General features: G+C 36.2%; 1 protein-coding gene across 4 annotated transcripts in view; it reads right to left on the reverse strand.

Annotated features, from left to right (window-relative positions):
- Positions 1 to 2,850: 2,850 nt before the first annotated feature.
- Positions 2,851 to 20,505, reverse strand: part of IL13RA2 (interleukin 13 receptor subunit alpha 2) — a 38,454-nt gene continuing 20,799 nt past the window's right edge. Inside the window, exons 2-12 of one of the 4 annotated variants that reach the window (XM_050775844.1) lie at positions 18,960 to 19,087; positions 16,625 to 16,813; positions 16,307 to 16,433; positions 14,878 to 15,029; positions 13,638 to 13,791; positions 12,988 to 13,108; positions 9,668 to 9,852; positions 8,490 to 8,635; positions 6,923 to 7,067; positions 4,181 to 4,299; positions 2,851 to 3,025 (exon numbers count right to left, since the gene is read on the reverse strand). In XM_050775844.1, coding sequence (XP_050631801.1) covers positions 2,975 to 3,025; positions 4,181 to 4,299; positions 6,923 to 7,067; positions 8,490 to 8,635; positions 9,668 to 9,852; positions 12,988 to 13,108; positions 13,638 to 13,791; positions 14,878 to 15,029; positions 16,307 to 16,400 — 1,167 coding nt within the window. In that variant the 5' untranslated portion in view covers positions 16,401 to 16,433; positions 16,625 to 16,813; positions 18,960 to 19,087 and the 3' untranslated portion in view covers positions 2,851 to 2,974. The remainder of the gene's footprint in view (positions 3,026 to 4,180; positions 4,300 to 6,922; positions 7,068 to 8,489; positions 8,636 to 9,667; positions 9,853 to 12,987; positions 13,109 to 13,637; positions 13,792 to 14,877; positions 15,030 to 16,306; positions 16,434 to 16,624; positions 16,814 to 18,959; positions 19,088 to 20,505) is intronic. The other 3 variants (XM_050775846.1, XM_050775845.1, XM_050775847.1) reach the window with 3 other exon arrangements.

A 20,505-nucleotide genomic window follows, 5' to 3' on the forward strand; every position in this document is an offset into this window, starting at 1 on the left:
GTGCTGAGGTCCCGGTTTTAGGGGCAGGAAGGTGGGAGTGCACCAGCTGTTCATCCTGAGCAGGCAAGAAAGTGATCTTCCTATCATGCCACTGTTTCAGGGCTCATGACCTTCAGTTTGAATAGACTTTGTCCTTTGGTTTCTGGCCTAAGGCTATGAGGCACAGATAGACCCCTCTGGCAGCTACTGTTACCAGTGGTGAACCCATACGGGTCTGCAGCAACCTCAATTCTTGCCTCTTCAGAAGAAAAAATTGGACTGAGGGACATAGGCCGAAGAAGAGACTGAGGCAAGTTTTAGAGCAGGAATGAGCGTTTATTAAAAAGTTTAGAGCAGGAATAAAAAGAAAGTAAAACATACTTGGAAGAGGGCCAAGCAGCCAACTTGGAGGTCAAGTGTCCTGTTGGACCTTGGACTTAGGATTTTCTATGCTGGCTTACTTCTGGTATCTTGCATCCCTTTTCTGGTGCAACGCCCCAGAAGGTCATATACCAGTTAAATTCTGCCATTTTGCTCTTAATGTGCATGTGTAAGCCCATGCGCTCAACTCCTGAAGGTCTTATCAAAAGGGGGCTGATCACCAGCTTCATGTGTTTCCTATCTGTAGGGAGATTGCCTTTCCCCGGTGCAGGCTGTGACCAATTATTATTTTAGAGGGACAGTTAACAACTGCCTGACCATCAGCTGATGGTCACCTGACTTTTCTGGGGGGAGTAGAGGGGGAGCACTCTCTTGCCCTTCTCATGCCTGACTAGCTACCTACTGTAACACTATCACCAAAATGAACTTGGAGCAGAGCTTCCTCCTCCAGTCTGACAATTCTTGTGGTTTGTTTGCCTTCCATTGCCAAGCCTCTGCCATTCAGTGTAGAGAGGGTGAGTTGGGCCCCATCCTTCATGCAAGCCCAAGTTGTGTGGGCTCATTTTCAGTGGGGATGGAGCTACCATGTGAAGTACAAAAAGCACTTTCTTCAAGTCCATATGCTCTGGCGCCCAGTTCAGAGAACCTCTGTTGTGTCCAAAATAGTGGACTGGGGGAGTGGCAGTTGACCCCCCTCTCCAAATTCATTTCTGGGTGCTTTGTGCAGGGCCCAACTCTATCCACATTTGGTGCCACTTGATTCCCTTTTGTTGGGGCAATTCTGATTGGGGCTTCTAGGTTGATGGTAGAGAGTCCAGAATTCCTTTAATTAGTAGAGCTTGTTGTGCATGCACTAAACAAGGGAATTGGAAAAGTAGGTTGCCAAGATGCATGTAGCCTCCCAGGATGAGGTTGCCTGCCATATCTCTACCTCACCTTGACCTCTCCACATCACGTTCCTCCTTCCTCCCCTACACCCTTCAACTCACTAAGAACAATTTTAGCAAGATCTAGTTTGACAGCAATTGCCAATCATATTGCATCTTAATTTACACTATCACAGGAGTTTTAGTGTTTAACAAGGACAAGTCTACTTAGGGAAATGGTGGTACATCCTACCATTGATTACAAGTGACAGTTAAGGATGGTATTCTGGTTTACACTTCAGTTTTAGCTTTTTTTCGTCTTTTAGAGATGATCAGTGGCAATGATGAGCACAGCTGTGGCTACCCTGCCCATGAGCTTTCCTCTGCATTATATTATTTTAGCATTTTTTATTCTAAAATACTGCTATAAATCAGTACTTTTCAAATTGAAAGTGCAAATGAATCATCTGGGAATGTTCTTAAAATGCAAATTGCTAACTGAGTAGGTCGGGGTTGGAGCAGTTCTCATAAGCTCCCAGGTTATGGCCACTCTACTATGAATAGTACTGAACGGAAACTAGTCTGAACTGAAGCTTGGCTCTTGATTGTAATCTATAATCCTGATTGGAGTTCATTATTCCCTAAGTTTTAAAGCAATTATCGACACCTAGATTGTCATATACCCTGAAGGTGGGTTGTCCTTTTAAAAAGGTTCTTACTAATTTCAGAGGTTTGTGCCTTTTGATCTGTGAACCAAAAACATATACCATCAGAAAGTATAGGGAAACTCTCAAGTTTTACTGTGTAGTTTGTGACTTCCAGTTTTTTCAAATATGATTCCTAATCATTTTATTACTTTCTGTGTAGTTTGTGACTTCCAATTTTTTCAAATATGATTCCTAATCATTTTATTACTTTTAGGCTTTTAAGCACTGCATTCCTCACACATTTCTCTTCATTAAATGCAAAGAATATACTTAGGACTATGAATGTATTTAAAACTTCTTGCTTCCTAATACTTTCACAGGTTACTTTTAAAGCAAAACACTTTTTTTTTTTTTTTTTTTTTTTTTTTGAGATGGAGTTTCACTCTTATTGCCCAAGCTGGAATGCACGATCTTGGCTCACTGCAGCCTCCGCCTCCCAGGTTGAAGCGATTCTCCTGCCTCAGCCTCCAAAGTAGCTGGGATTACAGGCGCATGCCACCACACCTGGCTAATTTATTGTGTTTTTAGTAGAAACAGGGTTTTACCATGTTAGTCAGGCTGGTCTGGATCTCTTGACCTCAGGAGATCCGCCTTCCTTGGCCTCTCAAAGTGCTGGGATTACAGGCATGAGCCACCACGCCTGGCCTAAAGCCAAACAGTTTTATTCATACTGTGTACTTTCATCCCAAGTGCAGTTTAAAACAAACAACAACAAAAACTAGAATCTCATTTTCCAAGATTTGACAATATCTCTGTGGCTTAGTGCAATCTGTGAAGTCACATTGTTTTATTAATACATCATAAATATAAAACCTGACTCATACCTTGATTTCTCTACATGCAGCACTCTCACTATGAATTTATAAGAAAAGAAACTGTTAATAGAATCCAGAAAATGTACTACTAGTTGAGGCTTTGAGTACTCGAAAGCCTATTTAAATACAACAACATTTTAAAATAAGACGTATTTAACATTTGCAAGAAAAATTCAGTTTATTGAGACTCATATTGGACATTTGGCCATGACTGGAAGCTGGTGAGTCAATACCATGTCTCTTGATATGGAAAGTCTTCATCTATCACAGAAAAATTCTGGAATGTAGAAAGAACTCTGTTATTAACAAATCATCATTAATAACACAAACTATTTCACTGAAGATTAACAACTCAGAGAATAAGCACAAGAGCATTCAGCAAACAAAGTGAAACATTCTATACACATTCACTTTTCTCTCTATCTTGAAAAGATATGGCATTGAGATATTTTTCTCAGCCAGGCACAGTTGCTGGCACCTGTAATCCCAGCACTTTGGGAGGCCAAGGTGGGAGGAATTGTTTGGGCCCAGGAGTTCGAGACCAGCCTGGGCAACATAGCGGGACTCTATCTCTATAAAAAATGTAAACATTAGCCAGGCATAGTGGCTAACATTAGCCACTATGAATTTTCTTATGAATTTATAAGAAAAGAAAACTATGCCTGGCTAATGTTTACATTTTTTATAGAAATGGAGTCCCACTATGGTGGTGCAAGCCTGTAGTCCCAGCTACCCAGGAGGCTGAGGCAGGAGGATTGCTTGAGCCCCAGATACCAAGGCTGCAGTGAACCATGACTGCACCACTCCCCTCCAGCCTGACTGACAGAATGAGACCCTGTCCCAAAAAGATATTTTTCTCCAGGTTACAACTCCTTCTTAAAGCCCCCCAACCCACAGTGGTCTTACTGTTTTCTGAAATTCTATAGCATTATCTGCAAGACTCAAATGGCAATCATCTAAAATCATCTCAAAGGTTGTATTTTTTCATATGGATCCTGTCTCCCTTAACTTGAGTGTGTGCTCCAAAGGCAGGCACCATGTTTTATCATTTGTATGTGTTCTTGTGCCTGTGGCACACTGGTAATATGTGTTTCAGTCTATGACCATTTTCATTCACTCCTCTCTTTCTCCCAATCCTGCTTTTCTCTTGTAACTCTTTCTGTATACCATTGTCTAGTCTAGAGTCAAATAGTATTTCATGTTCTAAAGTTTGATTTTGACAAAAGTAAATCCACCTCAAAATGTAGTCTTGTAAGATTAATTTTTTAAAATTACTGTATTTTCTGAAGATAACATCATAATCCATATGGAATCAATTGTATACCCACAGTGAATAAGCAAAATCATAAAATGTCACTCCATCAGTTCTAAGTGCAGAAAATTTAAAAAATCTCCCATCTCAGGCTAAACATCATAATGTTACACATCTTACCATTTTCGGGTAGCTGTCTCTCTTACACAAAAGCAGACCGGTTACGAATATAACTAATATTAATATGAAACCAAATGGTAACAAGAAAAGTAGCAAAGTTTTCTTCAATAGTTCTTCAACTAGGATTAAAAATCACACAAAAAGAGGAAGTGTTATACATTTATCACTATTTTTGAAACTGAATTATTTTATAAATAGTTAAGGACTGAGTTAAGCTTGGAAACCCCTGTCATATTTGCCAGTGCATAAATACCACAACTGTGTTTGAGTATAGCATTCCTTTCATTTGTGCACTTTTTATACAGAAAAGTACTTTACTGAACTGTGACATGTCTTATTTTCACTTAAAAAATAACTTCTCAAAACACAATTCTTATTTCCTGATATGGATTTGTTTATATTTGACCTTGTGAATTCTCCATTTAAAAATGACAAAATATTAGCCAAGTGATTAAACAAACATGTCGTGTGTGTCTCTTAACTCTCAGTAAGTCAAACGTGTACTTAGATATTAGGATACTGTACCGAGCAAGAGGTATCCTTCAATACAAATTCCTGTGTGAGTAATGGAAATCATCTTTTAAGGTTACCTTTTTAAAGTTGTGTCATATTTTAAAGACCAAAGGGAGGGATAAGGTTTTTCTTTTCTTTTTTATTTTGCTTTTTTATTTTAGGGATGGAGTTTTAATGGTTCTTATGCATAGTAAGAAATGAGCGATCACTAGGCAAACTTAAAAAGCAGATGAAGTTTGATCTCCCCAAACTAGTACCTCTCGCTTGTTTTGGAGTAATATAAAAGATCTTTAATCTTAGCCAGACATCTACAAACCTCCCTTGATCCCACCTTTTTCTTTGTCCTATTTCCTCACAATCTTGTTTTCTACTAGAAAATTATCAGTCACATTCACATGTTCAGAGAATATTTACAAGAATATAATCCAGAGAAATTACTGTTGTAAGTTATCTGTCATGCAAAATTAACAGTGGGAAGGCAGGAAGCTCCTTTGCCGAAGTTCTACTGCCTTTCCCCATACAGAGTCAATCCTGAAGAGGACATACTCTAATTTCCAAAAATACTATTGTCCTATTTTTCTATAACTTGAAACATCCAATAAGAAATGTCCTAAAGAACCGAGACCATATGGAACTCAAGAAATTCCTTGTTTTTAATTTCAAAGTCATTAAGATTCTATGAAGAGAGCCGGGCATGGTGGCTGATGCCTGTGATCTCAACGCTTCGGGAGACAGAGGTGGGCAGATCACTTAAGGCCAGGAGTTCAAGACCAGCCTAGTTGACATGGTGAAACTCCGTCACTACTAAAAATATAGAAATTAGCCAGGCGTGGTGGTGCATGCCTGTAATCCCAACTACTCAGGAGGCTAAGGCATGAGAATTGCTTGAACCCAGGAGGCAGAGGTGGCAGAGAGCCAACATCACACCACTGCGCTCCAGCCTGGGTGATGGAGCAAGACTCCATACCAAAAAAAAAAAAAAAAAAAGGAAAAGATTTCCCTCAAAGCAAGAGAAATCTTAGGCATCACTATCACTGATAAGATTGCATGTAAAATACAGAAGATAATATATTTTTTGAGGATATGGCTAAAATCTTGCCATATCCACTTTATACAATGCATTGACTAATGACAAGATATAGTTCAGGACATAACTTTAGAGTTTCCTGATTTTTTAAAACAGTGACAAAAATGAAAAATATGAAACTAGTAAGTCTTCTTTCTGATTCTGTATAGCTCTTGGTTGAGTTTTCCACTGTCTTGCTATTTTTTCTCCATAATCCTTAATGATTATATAATATTTTAGGCTTCTCGTTTATTGCCTATATCTACCCAATTGGAAATAAAATATAAGTTCCCTGAGGGTAGAGATTTATTTACTGCCATATCTCCAATGCTTGAAAAGAGTCTGAAACATAGTAGGTGCTTAATAAATATTTGATGAATGAAAGGGATCAATGATACCACTATATTCGTAGGGAGATAATAGAGATTCCACTATAGTAGAACAACTTGAAAGGAGATGAATGACTGATAGATATGCCAGTATCCATCTGTATCAACATCAGTATATGTATTAATAGCTGCATCTCTATCTATGTACCTGAAAGAGCAATGCTGAGTTTATTTCCTTCAATTTTGAACATTTATTGGTAATTTCTACTCTTAAAGCTAGTATATTGTGAAGCACAATCATATTTTACCTCATTGTTTAGGCTTTTTAGTTTATATTGCTATGGAATTTTAATGCCCTTATCATAAATCACTTTAAATCAGTGTTGGAAGTGAATGGAATGAATATGTATATTACTAATCATGGCCTCTGAAATAGAAAAGTAGTCCTTCAGAATAGTATTAGACACTCAGAAACAAATGTATGCTAATCTATACTTGCTTTAAGATTTCTGTTCTCTTGAATACTGAAAGCATAAGAAAATATTGATTAAAATACGCTCATGCCAATCCCTCAAAAGAATGAGCATATTATCTATATTGACAGAAAAACAGGAATGTTGATAATAGAGGTATAACAATATTCCTAGTCCTAACTGAATTAATATTAGACTTTTAATAAATCTTTGTTCAATTGAAGCGCTTGCTAAATTATCCTCTCTGTTCATAGACTATATGGGAAAGTCTTTCACTTTCGTAATTACAAAATATACTGAAAGAAAATTAATTTTGTTAGCAAATAGCTCATTATTTAGTTACTGTCCTTTTAGCTCATACCTTCCCAACATTGTTTATCACTCCACTCACTCCAAATTCCATCATCTGAGCAATAAATATTCACTTTGCTTCTTACTACAAAGCATAACTGTCGGGTTTCATTTGTTATTTTCAAGGTGTACGTTTCATTTTCAACTGTGGTAGTCTGAAAGCCAAGGACAAAATCAGATGCCATTATTTGATCTAGTTGCAACTAGACAGATTCCATATCTGTCCCTTTCAAAGTGGGTTTTATTACATAAAATCTATGCATCAAAAGACTAGAAATGCATATTCTCAGCAGTAATTAGCTCTCTGTATAGTGGGGGTTTTCAAATCATTGTTTCTTCCCTTCTTTATCTATATTTTATTTCTACGGTGATAATGGATCACTTACAGTGAAGGACAGCATGTGTGAGAGGGCAAAATTCCTAGGTAGCTTTGGTGTATATAACACCCAGTATGTGGACTAGTGTCAAATTTCCCAGATTCTATGAACTGGAAGATGCTACATACACTCAGTTACCAAAACACAGAGCCAGCATGTGAATGTTATTACTATGGAAACTATAGAGTTCATATATTAATGTATAGCTTTTTCTTTTTTCCTTATTCTTATTTCCTTATTCTGATTGTTAATAAGAATAAGGAAAACTTACATAACAATGCTCAGGGCTTGGAATAAGAATAAGGAAACAAAACCTGTACAACAGTGCTCATGGCTTGGTATGAAACTATTGCTACAGTTATGAGACTCTCAAGGCTGAGTGATCTCAGAGTAAAAAAATCACTGAAGCAATGATTTCAATTTTGCATTTCAAAGAGCTCAATAATTTTTCTCATTCAATATAATTGCTTTTCCTTTGGCATAACTTATCTTAGGAATCAGCATAATGTAGTGTAGACTTAAGTGGACTGGGAATCAGATCTGAAATCTAGTTCTAACTGCATAATTTGATTGTAAGTGAATTTACATACCTGGGATCTATATGTCAATTCAACAATGAGTTTTCTTATCTGTATATGAAAGGAATGAATTAGAACTACCGGCTCACTAACTTCTCTCTACCACTCTCTAAACTGGAAACTAATAAGGAAAAATAATACATAACAACATATGATTAAAGGCATCACCACATTGTTGGTGCTGGTGGCAGTAATTAGTCTTGCAACCATTGCCTAATTCCCCAGCCAGCCCTTCTTGCCTGGTACAAGCAATTCTCTTGTAAGCCTGCCATACTGGAATTTTGACCTGATGGTTGTTCCTCCATAAGTAGTTTTTGTGGCTTTTTTTTTTTTTTGCTTTTACTTGAGGCCTCTCCACAATCCATCTTAAGCCTTCAGTAACTTTATTGACACAAAATTGAAAACAAGTGACTAGATAATCTCTAAGTTCCTATGTAACTTTAAAATTGGTATCATTCATTATACTTTTGTCCATTCGTTTATTTGGCTTTCTGGAGATTGAACCAAAATACATGTCATGTTCTTTCCCTCACGTGAATGCAACTGATTTTGGTTCTCACATTTGCTATTTTATTTAAAAGGCTGCAGTTATGATTTTCCCAAATAAATGCAATATTCATACCACCAAGGTAGTATCATCTTCTCTGATCTCAATTTCATAAACAAAACACCTTGCTGGAATAGGTCCCAAAGGTATGCTCCATTTCAGCTTAATTTCATATAAACTCTCCTGAGTACAAGTAAGACAGACTGGCGGCAAAGGTTTAACTGAAAAGCAAAAGAGAACCATTTCAACACGGAGATTGTTGAAGTTTAGCAGTAGCCTTTATCCAAAGCTAGGGACATCTGGTAACAGAAACCTCTAGGGATAAACCAAGTGGCTCGGTAATATTCCCTATGATGTGTATTAAAATCAAAGTTGCTTACCAACCAAGATGAGTTTCTTAACCAACTTGGTTATTTTGGAAACTCATTTTTGACAAGTCACTCACTGACAAATATATAAGTCCAAGAGAAAAGTTTGAAGACCCAAATCATTACAACCATTTTCCATTTTGTAACATTAGAAATAACAACCACAATCAGTAATACTACTACTTTTACAGATAGATAACCCTTATTTAATGCTTATGCTATTTCAGACACTGTAAGTACCAAGGATGTTACATCATAATCTCATTTATGTCTCACTAAATTTTTATTGTGTTTTTTTTGTTTATTTATGTTTATTGAGACATAAATATTTATGTCTCAATAAACCTATGAGGTGGTCCTCTATTATCCTCATGATACTAATAAGGAAATTGAAACAGAGTAACTTGCCCAAAGTCACACAACTGGAAAAATGGTAGATCTAAGATTTAAAGCCAGGTCTGGAAGACTCTAGAACTCATCACTCTCATAACTATTAGAACTGAAAATATAGACTCAATAAATATTCAGTCATTTGTCTATTGAGGCCTGGGAAGAAGTGTCTTCATAATTACTCCATCACTAACACTAGACAAAATGACTGTATAGCAGACAAACTGAAGATGGAAAATAACATTGTGAGTTCTAAATGAAAATGATACTTTAACCTTTATTCAATTCCTTATCTTTCATCCTTATATATTTAATAAGAGCTTCCTCATACACTCTGCTGACTCTCGTTTTTCTGTCTTTGCATTTCCATAGGTCTGTCTCTCTGTCGATGTCTCTCTCTCCTTCCTTCCCTTTTTCTCTTTCCCCCTCTCAAGTGATTGTAAACGGCCTAAACTAGAAACAATGAATTTGAAGTTGTTTGTTGGTTTACATCACCTATATTTTGAAGCTGAAAAGTGAAATAACTGGATCTGATAGGCTTGGTTTCTGATGATCCATTAATACAAATGTAGAAATCTTTATAGTCTGATGACTCCAAATAGGGAAATCTGCATCCAATATTTTGTCCATCAACCTTGATGTAATCAACACACTGTAATGCACGATCCAAGCCCTCATACCTGTAAAATGAGTGTTGTGAGAATTGTGCTTAATTAACAATCTCTTCCAGTATCGAGGTGCTTCATTTTCAATTATATTAGGATACCATGTCAGTTTAAAAATCATTTAATAATGTACAATATTTATTAAACACCTACTATATGCCAGACACCATGATAAGCACTAGGGAAAAAACAGGAGGGAAAGCAGACATAGTCCCTGATTTCATGGAGCTTACAATCTGTTGGGAGTCTTCACAAAATCTCAAAGACAAAGATTCTTACTTGTGTACTTAGGTTATATTGATTCATTAACAAGGTTTGCGAATCAAAGAATAAGATTCCTAGTAAGAAAACCTGTGATTTATACAAATAATCCTGTATGATATTGCCTTTTAAATTATTTTACTGGAGAAGTTATTTTAAAAGAAAGCAAATTTTAAAGCAGACTTAGAAAATATTATGTTTAATAAAATAAATGAAAATCTAGAGGATACAATACACATCAAGAGATAAACGTCAGAAAAGCTACCCGTAGGAGGGCAAAAAGAAAAGAAGGAGTTGTTTGGCAAGTAACTGTTCAATTTTCTCATCTATTAAATGAGAAATGTTACCATATCCTTTAAAGTTAACCTTATTCCAGTAATAAAGCTAAAAAGAACTAGCGGTGATTCCCTACTAAATTTGAAAGCAACAAATGCTTGCTATTTTCCTAAAGAATAGCTTGCAATGCAAACCATGACATTATCTGTAAAAGACGCCAAAATCCCTGTTGAAATGAGGCCAATGTGACAGCTGATACGGTGCCGGTACACGTATCTGGACTCTACTAAATTAACTTTATGCCAACTATTTACTTTAGGGAGAGTTTGCAAAATTGTTGTCTCCTGGTTAGTTCACTTGATTAGATTTGGGAGACTTCAGTTCCAGGCTTAACTTCATACAGACTTACTTGATGCCAGCAGGGAAGCCTTTACTTTCCAATCTCTAAAATGTTAATGTTTATTCCTCTCTATTTCATTAAGATGAGGATCAAATTATATCAAATATGAACTACAATGTACAGGAGGGCAGAGACTTTCTCTGATTCATGCTTTTGTTCTTTTTATCTAGAATACTGCCTGGCATTTAAAAGATGCTTAATATGTATTGAATCAATGAACAAATAATTTCGATATTTGAAATTTACCTATTCAATTCCAGATGAGGAAACAAAAACTCTAAAAGAAAAAATTACTTGCCCAAGGCCTCCAAGTTAAATGATGCTAGAGCAGGGATTAGAACCCAGATCTAAGGATTGTTAAATAGTTTATAGTTTATCATTTATCTCTTATTATTTTCTAAAGAAAGATGCCATGATAATTTGGAACTAGAACTCACCAGTAGTAATGCTTAGTCCTCTCTTGGTTTGTCCATTGTTTAGTAAATGCATACATTTAGATAATTACCTATCAGTTTATCAGTGCTATCACTTGTTTCATCCATGTAATAAATATTTAGTGGTAATCCACTTTCAGTATAGTACTTTGGAGGTAGTCAAGAGAAATATAATAAACAATTCATGCCCACCAATCCCTTAAAAGTTTAACAGGAGACAAGGCACACATATATGAGAAAAAATTTAAATGCCATCTGGACAATAAATAATTACAGGCTATAAAAAAAAATAATAGTTCAAGCCAGTCGCAGTGGCTCATGCCTGTAATCTCAGCACTTTGGGAGGCTGAGGTGGGCAGATCACTTGAGGTAAGGAGCTTAAGACCCGCCTGGGAGACATGGTGAAACCCCATCTCTACTAAAAATGCACAAATTAGTCAGGTGTGATGGCACACGCCTGTAATCCCAGCTGCTCGGGAGGCTGAGGCATGAGACTCGCTTGAACCCAGGAGGTGGAGGCTGCAGTGAGCCGAGATCGCACCACTACACTCCAGCCTGTGTGATAGAGGGAGACTCTGTTTCAGGAAAGAAAAGAAAAGAAAAGAAAAGAAAAGAAAAGAAAAGAAAAGAAAAGAAAAGAAAAGAAAAGAAAAGAAGGAAGGAAGGAAGGAAGGAAAAAGAAGGAAGGAAGGGAGGGAGGGAGGGAGGGGGAGGAAAGAAAGAAAGAAAGAAAGAAAGAAAGAAAGAAAGAAAGAAAGAAAGAAAGAAAGAAAGAAAGAAAGAAAGAAAGAAAGAAAGAAAGAAAGAAAGAAAAGAGTAATAGCTCAAGAAAAATGAAACAGAAGCTGACAGGATCAGTTAAAGGTTAATGAAACTCGGGAGCAGATGAGCCTTGGAAAAAATGGATAAAAATTGGTGAAAGAAAGATAGAGCCAGAGGGCATTCCAGAAGGTAATGCAAACAAAGGTATAAAAGGCAATAACATGGGTGAGAAAAAAAATGTAGAGATGGATCTAAATGGATTGGAGCATTCACACTGGTAATAGTAGAGAGTATGGCAGCCCAGATTTTATCCTGGGGCAATGAGTAGACACAGGAGGTTTTTGAACAAGAGCGTGGTATATGAAGATGGCAGTATAGGAAGATAAAGCTGGCTACAGTGTGCAGAATGAATAAAAAGGGGAGAGATTGGAATCAGAGCGACTGTCATTTGGGAAGCAATGGCAATCATCCAGGTGTTGAATGAAGGAAGCCTAAAGTAGAGCTCTTACAGTCGAGATGGTAGGTACTTAACAGATGTGCAACCTTGCAAAGGAGCATCAGAACATGGTGATCATGTTACCCTGAAACAATTAAGAAACTAAGGAGATACATGAGTCACAATGGCCAAGTTTAAAAGCTTCAGTGACAGTTAACAAAGGTAGGGAGTCAGAAAAAAGATCCAGTTTAATAGATAACCCATTTTTATTTAAAGACAAGAATACAAAATGTGTCAAAATTGTTTAGGTTCCAATTTCATCTATCTAAAGGATACAAAATTAACTCAGTATAGAAACAATTATTGCATTCCTTATATCACCCATAGAATACCTTCCAGTATCTACATCCTAAAACCACTTACACCCATTGAAATCCTCAAATAATTGTAAACAATTTTCATCATAAATACAACTCTGACGAGTATAATGAATTTAACTTAGTGAAAATATAGTTACTCATACTATCGATTAATTTGAGTAGACATTTTTAATATTGAAGTCTAATTATAAAAATACTTACCAGTAAAACAAGTTGTAATTGGTATCAAGAAGTACACCTATGCCAGGTTTCCAAGAACAGAGTAAATATTGCCAATTGTAATATACACAATCCATATCCTGAACTTTAGTTTCTGGAATTCCTAAGGAACAAATCAATTGTGAATGCTTCAAAGGCTTGGTGATGAATCATTTGTGAAATCATTTCACAATTTTACTTCATTTCCTATGACCTCTCCATTTTATTTTGCAATCAACATATCAAGATTATTTCAAAAGGAATTTACTGGAAATCACTTCACGATAAGAGGGACGTGCAAAACCAAAAAACATTTGATGGCTCATTTACTCATATTAGTATAAGCATATGCAAGAGTAGTAAAATTATTCTAGGATGCTCTGAGCAGATGAACAAATACTCAGGAATGTTTACTAATATGACCCCAAAACTGGGAACTAAATCAATAAAATAATATGCAGGTTTTGCCAAAGGTATTTGCTGATTTAAAGAATTTTAAAAAACTAATCATCATCTACAAGAATGATTCTATTTTGTGCCACACTGTCACAGGATCTATTGTGCCTACAGCCTGGTACATAAAAATTAAGGGACTTATTCCCAAATGAATAGTTCTGATAGTATTAAATATGAAAAGAGAACTTTGTTTTAACCTTGTGGCGATATCCAATAAGTAGCTTCTGCCCAGGAACTTTGAACTTCTGTTCCATTTGTGCATTGCCATGGTAAAAGTGTGTGTATCTTCGCTTCAATGCCCTTGTTAAGATCAAACCCATCTTTGTAATGTAGATTCTTAGTAATGATGGTCTGTTTGACAAAAAGATGAGACAAAGTCAAGCTTAGAAGCCTCCATGGTATAGTGAGCTATATTAATAAGACTAATAAATCATTAACACCCTGGAGAGTTCCCAAAATCTAAGACAGTCCTAGTGACTATTTGATACAATGCCACAGATACATTTCCAGCAGAGCTCACCTCAGTATGTCATATCATTTGATGAGATCATTTGAATGTTAACATCTAATTCCAAATAAAAACAAAAACTTTTGGAAGGAAAAAAACTTTATGGCAGGAACTTGAGCTATATCCACTTGGAATCAAATAGATAATTTTCATATTCCATATGCACATTACTTGGTAAATTATGTCACACTTAAAAATATAATATGAAACCTTCAGGAAATACATAAAGTAAAACTCTGGAAGTAACCAGAGAAATCCAGACAAATCATGAGCTTCTGGAGGACAAAAATCATTTATTGTTTATTCATATATTCCTGATACCTAGTAGAGTGTCCAGCACAAACTTGATCAATGAATGCTCGATTTGAATTGTCTCTTGAAACTACCTAGCTGAATTAGAGAGGTAACAGAATGCCATCTACAACAGAAATATTTGAATATACATACTTGTTGAGTATATAAGTAATTAATAATTCAAAACATTTTCATTGAGCTCTTACTACAATATATACAACGAACCACAATCCTGTGACCCTCTGTGGGAAGGGTACAAAGATAAATAAGCGTTGTCTCCTACAGTAGAAAAGGTCACAGTTCAGTAGCATGTATAAGGCCCATATCCAAGAATATAAGCAATTGTAAAATACAGTGAAATGCTCTTCTAGTGAAGTACTCTTCAAGTTCATATTGCTTGAGACCGAGTTTTTTTTTTTTTTTTTTTTTTTCTTGTTCTTCCAATGGCAATCTTAACACTGGATGAGGTGAAAACAGATATAGCAGGATGCATAGGAGACAGAGGCAGATGTGGAAGCTTTTTATATCCTAATTAGAACTATTGAGATATGGGAATTGGAGTGGACACTAAAGTCAGGAATCACAAAATAACACCTGATGATCACTCTGATGCCTCAAATGAATGCTTTACTTACCGTCCATGTTTCACTACCAATGTTTCGGTATTTTAGTTCATATTCCACTGTGCATTCCTTAAAATTATCCAGAGACAGTGGGGGTTGCCATTGCAAATAGAGATAACCTAAATATCCGGGATCCACTATCTCAAAATCCTGAGGAGGGTTAACTGAAATAAATCAATAAAACACTTTTATTTTTTCTGTATTTTATGACAAATGTTGCTGAATCTAGATGGATTCCAAATGTCCACCAATCGATTAACAGATAAACAAAATGTGCTACATGCATACAATCAAATATAATTCAGTCATAAAAAGGCATGAAGTACTGATTCATGCTACAACATGGATGAACCTTGAGAACATTATACTAACTGAAATAAGCCAGACACAAAAGACCACATATTGACATAGTTCCATTTCTATGAAATTTCAAAATAGACAAATCCATAGAGAGAGAAAGTAGATTTGTGGTTGGTAGGGGCCGGAGGGAGAAGCAATGCAGTGTGACTGCTTAATGAGTTTAGGGGCTGTTTTACGGGTGATGCAACTATTCTGGACTTTGATAGTGGTGATTGTTGCACAACTTTGTGAATATACTGAAAACCAATGTATAGTACCTTTTTAAAGAGTTGGTTTTCTGTAAATTATATCTCAGTAAGGCTGTTAAAAAATCTAGACTACTGCTATATAGTTGTTCCTTCTTTGAGAAACCACATATGCAAAATGTGACTTTGCCTCACTAGGTATTAATTTTTAGAGTAGTAAAAAATTCAATGTGGCTTTATCTCTGTGGTCATGTATGCCAGAATTTGGTCTAAGACGGGAACATTTTATTACAAAAATCTGTCTAACAGCAATAACAAATCAATATAATATAAATATATGTATTTTAATTGTATTAAATATAATATAACATATAATAATAGGCTATAAATAATTTTAATTAATTAATAAATCATTAACATTATATTACATAATATAATAAAATAAGATAATTGAATAATTAAATAATTCCATAATTATTTTTAAATTTCACATTAAATTTCTGTACCTTTTTAATTTATCTAATTGTCATAAAAGCTAAGGATAGTAACTAAGGATAGTAATTAAGGAACTGTTCCAGTTAGTTTAGTACCGGGCAATGAAGTTTCAGATACTTAATCTGTTAAAAAAGACTATACAAAAAGGTATGGACAGTGTCTTTTAATTTGTCATTTATCACACAAAATGTGTGTCAACATCAGTTACCTTATACAAGAAAGTGACTAGTAAGAACATAGCTTTTGTTCATGGACTTCCTGAAATAGTTTCAATAACAATTCATCTACTAGTTAGTTACACACTTCCATAAGGTAGGTCAAAAAGACAGTTAATTTTCCATTAAAATCCATTTAATTTTACTTTTCCTAATTTAAAAACGATTCCATTAAAATCCATTTACCTTTTATCTCGGTGTCTGAAGATGAAGTATAGCCGAATGTTGTGCTTATCAGAAAGGTACATAAGCATCTGATAGCCAAGTAGACGAAAGCCATTTCTCCAAGATTTAAAACCTCGATATTGTCCCCCTATGAAAGAAAAAGATAACATTTTAACTTTCTCTTACATCAAATAATCAAACTAAACGTGATTAAAAATACTTTTGTGCTTTCTACCAAGATTGGGAAAACTATGTCCACCTCAGACCATGGAAATAGAAATAATCAAGTTAGGAACCAATATAATTGGAAAGAAAGGATTCTAGTCTCAACCTACTTACAAGAATAAAAACAAAGCAAAACAAAAACCCTTGTAGCTCCTCACTTCCCCGCCGACAGGCACACTTCTCCTGACCAGGTTATGGTGACTTCAAATAGCCTTCATCCGGAAGACGTTAGACCCACGAGAGTGTTCTTACTGGTTCACAATGGAGTTACGATATCATCCCTCTCCATAGCAACCGTCTCCCCTAGCAACACATAAAACACTGTCAAATACACTTTTCAGAGGGGGAAAAGAAAAAAGAAAAAGAAAAAAGTATTTGAAAGTTATTTCGGCCGGGCGTGGTGGCTCATGCCTCTAATCCAGCACTTTCAGAGGCCCAGGCGGGTGGATCACCTGAGGTCAGGAGTTTGAGACCAGCCTGGCCAACATAGTGAAACCCTTTCTCTACTGAAAATACAAAATTAGCGGGGTGTGGTGGCGGGCGCCTGTAATCCCAGCTACTCGGGAGCCTGAAGCAGGAGAATGGATTGAACCCGGGAGGCAGAGATTGCAGTGAGCCGAGATCCTACCATCGCACTCCAGCCTGGGCAATGGAGCCAGACTGTGTCTCTAAGTAAATAAAATAAAAAAATAAAATAAAATAAAATAAAATAATAAAATAAAAGTTAGTTGACCACTGAGAAAGCTCAGAACCTAAACCGAAGACTCAGAGAGTTCAAAATTTTGCTGTTTCCTCATAAATATTTTTTTTAGTTAAAAAAAGTGTTTATTTAGCTCTTTCGCCCCCTACTGGACGATTGATTTTCTTCTTTGCTCCTTTTTTCTTTTAACTACTTTTTTAAATTAAAATGTGTTATTTCCATCTACTCTCATTGTTGTTCCGCTTTTTCCTGTGTTTCCTGTATTAGCAAATGGCATTGCCATCCTTCCAGTTGCCCAAACCAGAAACCTGGGAGTCTTCCTCAACTCCTCTCCCATCCAATCTCTCCATTACCACTACCACTTCCTAAGTGGAGGATCTTAGCAGGGATTTCCTTATTCAGTCTTTCCTGCCTCTGATCCATTTTCCACACCATGGTACAGCAAGAGTGACCTTTCTAAAGGGTAAATCTGAACTTTTCATCTCTTACTTAAACTAGAACTGCATTTCATTGCCACAGAATACAATTTAGTCATCTTTCTATTCTTGAGGGATATTGGTTTTATGATCAAAATTTAAAGGATTCATGCCTTCAAATACCTACTCAATTTAAAATACTTTACTTTTAAGGAAAAATTACTACTCCCAGTTCCATACACTTCTCTTCGAATCTATATTCTGGAACCAACAATTTCACAGAAAGTAAAGGATTAAAAGTCACTTACCCGAACTTTCAGGGACTGCCCTTCTTTTCCTGTGCATAGATTAATTCAGTAGGACAGACCCTCTCTTCCACACCCCCTCTTCCTACTACCTGATCCATCTGTAATATTGTAACTTAGATAAGCTTCAATGGCTACTTTATAGAATCTTAGGATCAAATTTTTAGAGCCAGTATGTATATTAGAGACTATGCTAGTCAAATTCTCTTTTATAAATTGGGAAGTAAAACTCAGACTTGCCCCGACCAAGATTACACAGCAAATTAGTATCAAAGCTGGAAGTAGAACAGAGATCATGATTCCCAGTCCTGTGCACTTTCACCCTATTCTGCTGTGTCCCACAGACTGGACTCAGGATTATGAATGCTTTTCCTCTGGGACCCCAGTGTTTAAGGCTTCCTTTAATTAGCTAACCAAGCTGAATCAACACCATGTTATTTTTTAAATTCTGCGTCTCATAAAATCAGGAAAGAATGTCATTTCTCTCACTGAGGCCCAACAAATCTCTCTTTCTCCCCAATTCCTCTCCCTCTACTTGCCAGCCAATGGCTGCCCACTAATGCATCTGTAAGTACTAGGTAGATTTGGCTAACAGAAGGTTACAGATCTTCCACAGAGATTAAGATGAACACACTGGTTACTACTGGGATCAAGGCAATAGGTCTGACAAAGAGAAAACCTTCCATATTACCTTTAAGGACTAAGGCAATCAGGCTGCCCTTAAAATGCTCTCAGAGAGATCCTAACAAAATTCTCTCTCCCCTATCGATCTGTTCTTTAAAATTTAGTAGCATTGTGTCATGTACAGCATAAATGCTAAGTAAAGAGTTAAAAATCATTTGCTTCTATTCCATTTATAGGCTACTGAAATCTGACTCAGGCTATCAAATAGCATTTCATGGATCAGACCAATCAATATACCTAAGCAAAGGTGGAAAATAAGATAGCTAGCTTCTAGCATCACTTATGGATAAACCCAGAAAAGGAGTTGCTGAATTACACCTAGGGCCCAACCAAGACTTTCTTACCCAAATGAACACAAAGACAATTCTCTCCTTTGCTTCTGGGTCACAGGATTGTCACTATCACAATAAGGGACTTTATACACTATCTGGTTACCAGGAACACCTGAGTTTCTCACAAGGAAGAGGGGGACCTGAAGACATAAGGGAAGATTAGAAAAGCAAATGCAGACATATTAGATTTGAAGAAGTTGTTTTTACATATTTCAGACCCCCAGACCACAGTTCATAACCACTCATCTGGTCTTAGTGCCTCATTTTTAAAAATAAGGAAATAACAGCCAGAGAGGAAGGTCAGTAGGCCAAGTGTATACAACTTATTGGTGGCAGAGCTGGGACTGAAAACCACATCTCCTGAACCCTTTCCACTAACTAGCAAATAAATGTTCTTATCATAATGAATCTATCCTGCACCTATTTTACTAGAAGCCTCTTCCTGACTCCCAACCTTCCTCTACCTACTGTCACCACCCAAACCATCCAGCGCACCACACAGTTTTATCATTATGACATTTCTGACAGAGCAATAATTCAATAAACATTTATTGAGCATCTTTAGAATTTTTTTGCCAGATAACTATCCCAGCTAAATCTTGCAGAAGATACAAAGTGAAAGTGGCAACAGTCATAGTATCTGTCATAATAATAATACCTTCTAGTATTTATTCATCATCTCAGGCACTGCTCTGTGCCATGCAATTATATGCATTATCTCATATAATCCTCACAATCAGACTTGGACATATATACTATTTTTAGTTCTATGTTATTTGTTTAAATTTTCTTTTTACGTTTAATTTAATTTTAATTGATACATAATGATTATACATATTTATGGGGTAGAGTCTAATGTTTTGTTACATGGATAACGTTGTGTAATGATCAAATCACGGTAATTTACATATACATCACCTCAAACATTTATCAGTTCTTGGTGGTAAGAACATTCAGATTCCTTTCTTCTAGCTTTTGAAAAATACAATTCATTGTTGTTAGCTATACTCACCTTACTGTGCAATAGAAAGCAGAATGTATTCCTCTTATCTAACTGTAACATTGTACCCGTTCACCAACCTCTCCCCATCCTTGCTCCCTTATTCCCCACCCAGCCTCTGTTAACTTCTATTCTACTCTCTACTCTATGAGATTAACTTTTCGAAGAACAGAAACTAAGACATTCAGAAGTCAAATGGCTTCCCTCAAGTCACACAGGCCATAAATGATGAAACCTGGATTTAAATCTAGACAATCTAGTACCAGAGCCCTTGATGGTAATCACTATACTAGGTAATTTTTCCATGCTGAAGATCAATGTGGAGGGTAGCTTTCTCTTTCTACCCACTCAGTTTTACACAACACTATTGCTGGGATAGTTTCTCACTGAGAATCTCCTTTGGAATGGCAAACCTAAAGTGATTGCCTCTTCTCAATCTCGCTTCCCCACCACTTCAAAGTCATGCAACATAATACTCTCACTTTAAGAGCTGGCTGCAATCTTTGCATTATTGGAGAAATTCCAGGTACTTACCAATCATATGGTTTCTCAAGAAAT

The sequence above is a fragment of the Macaca thibetana genome, chromosome X (assembly GCF_024542745.1).
Source record: "Macaca thibetana thibetana isolate TM-01 chromosome X, ASM2454274v1, whole genome shotgun sequence".
NCBI classification, from domain to species: Eukaryota; Metazoa; Chordata; class Mammalia; order Primates; family Cercopithecidae; genus Macaca; species Macaca thibetana.